The 6,461-nt window shown below is 44.6% G+C and overlaps 1 protein-coding gene across 1 annotated transcript in view; it reads right to left on the bottom strand.

Annotated features, from left to right (window-relative positions):
- Positions 1-245: 245 nt before the first annotated feature.
- Positions 246-6,461, bottom strand: part of XPNPEP1 (X-prolyl aminopeptidase 1) — a 39,222-nt gene continuing 33,006 nt past the window's right edge. The window contains exons 18-21 of the mRNA XM_019556057.1: positions 5,957-6,130; positions 2,800-2,876; positions 1,947-2,045; positions 246-791 (exon numbers count right to left, since the gene is read on the bottom strand). Of these exons, the coding sequence (XP_019411602.1) occupies positions 663-791; positions 1,947-2,045; positions 2,800-2,876; positions 5,957-6,130 (479 nt within the window). The 3' untranslated portion in view covers positions 246-662. The remainder of the gene's footprint in view (positions 792-1,946; positions 2,046-2,799; positions 2,877-5,956; positions 6,131-6,461) is intronic.

Genomic DNA, 6,461 nt, shown 5'->3' with positions numbered 1-6,461 from the left:
GAGCAGTAGATGAGGCAGGGGAAGCGGATCAGAGTGGCACTTAGGACTGGTGCAGGGCTACTTGGCGTCATACCTGCCAAGAACTAATGGACTAGAGAATCCCTGAGGTCCCTTCCAAGCCTAAGGTCCCAATAGCTCCTAGCACAGAACTGCAATGCCGCTGTGCAGTTTGAGCCGTTCTTCAAGTTGACTAACAAGCGACACCACTGGCAGAAACCAAACAGACTGAAAGCAAACAAAGCCAATCAGGACTTGGAAATGTTTATTAGCTGGTCAGAAATGTACGCTCATTAGCACCACTGTTAACGGAAGTGGATTTTGAATGTAAAAATCACTGAGTGTTCACAGTGGAAAAACCAGGAAGTACAAAACCATCCTATGCTGTCTCCTAGAATCACTTCTTCAAGACCCAGATTTCAAATGCAAGACTTTTTTTTTATTATTATTATTTGCTCACAGTCAGAGAAATTGTTCGAAGCAAGACCTTTCCTTTCTTTCCCCCCCAACCAAATACACACAGAGAACAAGCTAAATGCCCCCTCCCGCCCCCTCTGTGTTCCCCAAAGGATAGCAGACTGTTTTCTTCCAACCCTATCCACTTTTCAAAGCAGGCGGGTGCTGTCGGTGACTGACAGTGAATGATTCCCGGGGAAGAGTCGTTATCATTGCATTCTGGTGATAGGTCCCGTCTCCTTGAGAAGCCACTGCAGAGCTTCGTGTCGGCCTTGCCTTTCCAGCTCTGCCCCAATCACCTCCCGGCACTTCTGATGGTAATTGTTCACCCAGTCACACTAGAGAGAGAGCAACAAGCGCACTGCTGAAGCAGATCAGGAACAGGTGAAGCAATGGTTGGCCTATTCACATTTTGTGTTTGCAACTTCTGCAGCTCCCAAGAACTTCCACAGAGACCCAAGGGCCCTCCTAATCTATAGGACAAGGTCATTAGTGTGGGACAGACTCTCGGCTCAAAGAGCTAGGCTCACATGTTCAGAAGCAGCTCACAGACTTCGGGGGCTTTTATACACATGCTCCAGGAGTTGGGCAGGGGCCCTTTAATTAGAGCAGCTCCAAGAGTCGCTCTAATTAAAGCGTACAGAGTGTCATGTATATCAGTATCCCCACCCTGAAAAATGGCAGTGGGAGCACTTAATTAAAGTTCATTCAACTGCCATTTTTCAGTGCAGGGATGCTGATACACGATGCTGGAGCCATGACAGGTGCAGTAATTACCACACTCCAGCAGACTCAATTAACTGAGTCTGCTCCAACACACAGTAATTACACTGTGTTGGAGCAGCATTGCTGAACATGTATAGGCACCCTGGGTGTCTAAACTGATGTACTCAGGACCCGATTTTCAGTGGAGTGGGGGGTTCCTCACAAGAGACTCTCTCACTTGAGTGGGCTTTAAGGATACTATAACACCTCTGACAATCAGCATTTCCAACAGGGCACCCAAAATCATCAGTCACCTCTGCAAATTTGGGCTATACACTCCCCAGTCGTTAGATACTTGAATATATGCCCATTGACTTCAACAGGACTATGCCCCTGAGTAAGGAATGCAATATTAAGCCTGGGGCAGATGGCATATTGCATGGGACCTCACTCAGGGGGCGTGTGTGGGATTATTGGAAGGACGGACTCATCAGCGGAGGGATCTGGAGCAGGTGAAGTCATGCTCTGGGGGTCAAAATAACAGGACTGAAATAGAATGAGAGAGATGGGAATGTACTACAGGGAGCAGGGGAAGTCTGAAAAGATTAGAGCAGAGATTATGTCAGAGATGATGTCATCAGAGGTATTTAGTCCCTTGTGGCCTGGTCACCCCTGAAAAATATATGCAAAGTGGCCCTGCGAGAAGCTGAAAAGAAAGTCCACTAGTCTGGATCTTTTAATGGACGGGGGAAAATGCTTTCAAGAGGAGGAATCGCTCCTGCCCTCACCTCTTTCTGCGTCAGTAAATGAACATCAATCATTTTGGTCTGGATCGGAACCAGGGTCAATGGTTCAAAGGTCAGGCTCCCTCTGTTCTTGAAGTTGTACTGCAGAGGAAAGAGGAGATATTAGCTCTAGCTGGACACAACCCTCGCTCTTGGTGCTTGGTGTAGTTTGTCTGGCTCGGAAGCAGAGTACTCCATTGGACTTCCAAATCCATTTACTCAGGACCTGCTCCAAAGCCCACAGAAGTCAACAGCCCTTAAACATCAAACCTAATAAGGCTTTGACAAAGAAGGAAGCAACCTGGAGTTGCTCATGTCTCCTTTCTAGACATTTCAGCCCAAGTAATTCAGCATAAAATTAACAACAGCTTAATCCTGCCCTACTCAAAAGATGGGGGTGAAGAGTCTATTCTTGCTACATCAACTAGAGATTCCCCGTGCCAGCCACGCTGCACTCTGCATTGACACCCAAAGGTCAAGAAAAAGAGACTATGGCCCATGGATATCCAATGAAAGGACATTTTATGAAGTCTTAGGGTAATATATGTACAGCAATCAAATTGATGAGTTTTTAAGCAGCAGTGCAAATTGCAACAGCATTGTCCTCAGTATTTCTGTTTACAAGGAGAGACCTAGAATCATTCTTCACTTTAAAGAAAATCTCTTTATAGGTTTCCCTGGAGAAGAGCATGTGCAAGTTGAGTCCCTCAGTCCTGCGGCAAAGCTACAGCTCAGCATTGTCCTGCCTCCGGTTCTCATTTAATTCAAACGCAAGAGAAGTTAACATTTTTGCAAACACCAAGTCATGGAAAAGTTAAAAGGGGTTACTCGGGCAATGCCCAAGACAGCCACTCACCTTGGTTTCAGCAGGAACCACGAGAACTACATTTTCTATTCGGATCCCAAAAGACCCATCTTCATAGTAGCCAGGCTCTGCAAAGGGAGATGATAATCAATCAGTCCTTGCAACACTGTGTAGATACTTATCGCAACGGCTAAATGTCCTGCAGAGGCACTGGTTAATCCAGGTGGCTAAACATTCTTAATATATGGTGACTAAAGAAGTGAAATGTTATATTTCACCCGATCTGCATGGATATCCAAGCAGTGTGACTGACATCGTTCTCACAGAGAGAGAGACCCTGAGCATGGGGAATGACCTGAAATCAAGAGAAGAAATTAAATTATGCACCACGTGTGTTTGGCTGACCAGAATTCTACAGGAATTCTCTTACCAAAAGGAAAGAAAAGCATCCAGTTTTAAAGGATGCCCATTGTTTCCAGTAGATTTCTACTTAAGGGTCTTACTAACTTGAATGAAGTCTCAGCATCCTTCAGGAAGAAGCTAGTAACATATAAGTTTAAATGTGGCTCCCAACAAAAATCACATAATGACAAATGATTTGGGCAGGGGTGGATACAAGGGGCTGTAGAAAAGCCGTTGCACCCCCCCTTTGATTACTTCTCCAGCCAAACTTTAAAATCAGCTGCCCGGAAAAGGCAGCAGCATTTCTATTCGAGCAGTGCTGAGGGAATCCACTGACTTCATGGCTCATTATAATGTACCTGATTCCTGCTAATCTTTCTACAATCCACTGGTGTCAATGACCACCTCTCCTTTTTAATGGTCTTAATGTTTAATGTAAATTAATCAAGTTTATTATTTCTTCTGGAATTTTGCTGTCTTGCTATTCCTGGTAAACTAATCTCTCTCTCTATCTCTCTCTCTCTCTCTCCTATTTCATAGCCACGTACACTGTTGCAACCCTGCACCCTGCAACTGAAAACCTTAACTCAGATGTGGTAATATTAACACAGCTGAACATTTTAACTCAAGTGTGAAAAATGACTAACAGTGATGTGTTAGATACACTGTCAAGTCACTCAGGGAGACTGTATTTTGTTCTATGAAACTGAATAAGAGAAGTATATTTAACTATAATGACTATATGACTAATAAAATACCATACTTACTTGATTATAAGACAAGGTTATCCCCCTCCCAAATCAGCACGGAGGACAAAAACCCTCATCTTACATATGCATACAAGGAAACCTCATTAAATACATTGTCTGTCTTTGAACTGTTGCCAAAAGCAGCACATACTTAGTAATAAAAACTAACTATGAAGTTGATTAAATGCAGCCAACACTATGCATGACTATACAACCCATGGATCATATTGGGCAAACATGCTGATGGGACCCTACCACAAGGATAGGTCAGTACAGCGCATCTGAGTAAGATATACGGTTGTGCCCACTGAGCACAGTCCCCCTCAGTACTGACTCTTTTCCAAGTCATGGTGAGCCACTACACTGCACACATTTTGATTTACTCTTCACTCCCACTGCTGAGCAGCGTCTTTCTTTCCCAATGACTCCTTTTTCTTCACCTGCCTTAAGTGTCTGGTAAACATCACCAAACAGGACCCCAAACAGTTCACTCAGAACCCCTCTTGCCCCCTCGCTCAGCCCATCACACATGATTAGTGTGGCCCTGTCCCCCATGAAGTGGTCCTGGAGCAAGTAGTCCTATACCTCATCTGCATATAATTTTTTTGGAGGATCCCAAGAGTCATGAGTGGCAACTAACTAGTACATGAATCTCTTGGGGGTGGGGAGCATCTGGAGTACACACATATACTGAGCAGTGCTGAGCTGTGGGGTCATCATGGCTTGAAATGCTGTTGACTCCACTGAGGCCAATAAAACTATACGGTACATCGTGAACCTTTGGCTTTGGATTAATATCATGCATAATTTGTGCTATATAGAAGTAGGTGACAAAATGTTACTTAAAAGTGTGTTTATAGAGCACCTCTGCTAAAACTTGCAGCAGTTTTGAAAAAGGTAACATGCATCAATTCTGGATGAAATAAACTGATGGGTACTATATGTAAAGTACTACAGTTATGTTTATTTCAAAGTCAGTTTTTTTCCAGTTTGCTCCTCACTTCCATGTGCTCAGGGAAAGCAAGGGTCTGACAGTAGAACAGGGGAAGGGACTAAGGGGGAAGTTGGCGGGAGGCAGAGTTACTTGTGGATTCTATCTGAAGTAAGTATAAAAGCAACTTGAATCCAGATTTATTTTCCCTGTTGCAGTCAGAGGGGAGGGACAAACTCAAGGCAAACCTCCAATAATTAGATTTCATCCTGGAAAATTATATCAAATTCATAAATTTTCCATATATCAAATCTAATTATTTGGAGGGGATTACTGGTTTTATAATCAGGGCGTCCTGTATTTGACTAAATACAGTAATATCTTTGGACTATTTATGCCTAGTGTGTTGTGTTTTTTCAACTTAATATATAAGGCAGGAAATCTAATGTGCATTCCAATAAAATTATATTTGTTTTTGCATCGATCTCAAACTGAGGAATATAGCACTGGGCCCTTAGTGCCTCTGCCTATTGGAGGCTGTAGGATGTTGAAAAGCGGGGTGTGGATGCTATCTGCAAACCACTGACTCTGGAGCACGCCAGTCTGGAACGTGTTGTGCCCTACAACTGGGTCTCAGGTGTGTCAGGATTTTGGCTGGTGACTAGTAGAGTTAGAAAGTTTGGCTTCCCCAGTGTATTTATCACACTGCTAGGGAGGCAGAGTCATGGGAAGGCTAAATGACTGCTGCATGGTCCAGTGACAAAGCTGGGATTAGCTCCTTGGAGTTTAGATGCCCCTGTCTCTGCTGCAGCTAAAAACAAACATTGCCTTGAGGAATAAGAGACTGTTCCCATGCCTATCTTACCACCTAACCTGGTTTCCCATCAGTATCTCCAGACTAACAGTGACACAGGCACGAACCGGGAATCAGGCCTGTGGCATCCCGATGGACTGTGGGGGTCTTAAGAAACTTGTCCCAGCTTAGTCAGGTCTTCCTCTAGATATCCTGAAGTAGGAATTACTTGGCAGACTGATAAGGCAGGAAACATCCCTCTCCACTCCTTTTCAGACGTGTTCCCTAAGCAGTTTGTCCTGCTGCAACCATATAGTTAGTGGGGCTGAATACCATCAGAGACAACCATGCCAGCTTCCAGGGGCTCGTCAGCAAAGGTTTTGTAGCTAATGCCACATGGGCCCTCATGCACATTCAAGAAAGAACCGACTCCATGTCCCGTTCCATGCAGGTAGTCCAAGCCAGTGTCCCACAAGGCAGAGCGGGCAAAAGAATCCAGAAGGTGACCTGCAGGACAAGGGGAAGAAGCAGACAATCAGCAAGAACTGCACACGCTGGATGACAGAGTGTTTGCAAATCCCACTGGCAGCTCAGACCATAGTCAGGGTATGGGAGAGTTGTAAAAGCCCAAGCCATTACGAGTTATAAAACAGACACCATCTACGAAGCCTCACCATAGTACCCGTTTTCAAGTAAAGCAACTTAGTGTAGCTGTCCTAGTCACAAGGTCCTCCCCAGGTGTCTGCATTATTGAAACAACCACCCTAGTTGTCATCACACTCAATACAGAACCCAGAGGGCAGATGGCCCATAGACAATGCAAAGCTCTCTCCTCTTC

The sequence above is a fragment of the Crocodylus porosus genome, unplaced genomic scaffold (genome assembly GCF_001723895.1).
Source record: "Crocodylus porosus isolate Cpor-Errol unplaced genomic scaffold, CroPor_comp1, whole genome shotgun sequence".
Taxonomy (NCBI): Eukaryota; Metazoa; Chordata; order Crocodylia; family Crocodylidae; genus Crocodylus; species Crocodylus porosus.
The sequence above is the reverse complement of the archived record's forward strand: the minus strand, read 5'-3'. Positions and strand labels throughout refer to the sequence as shown.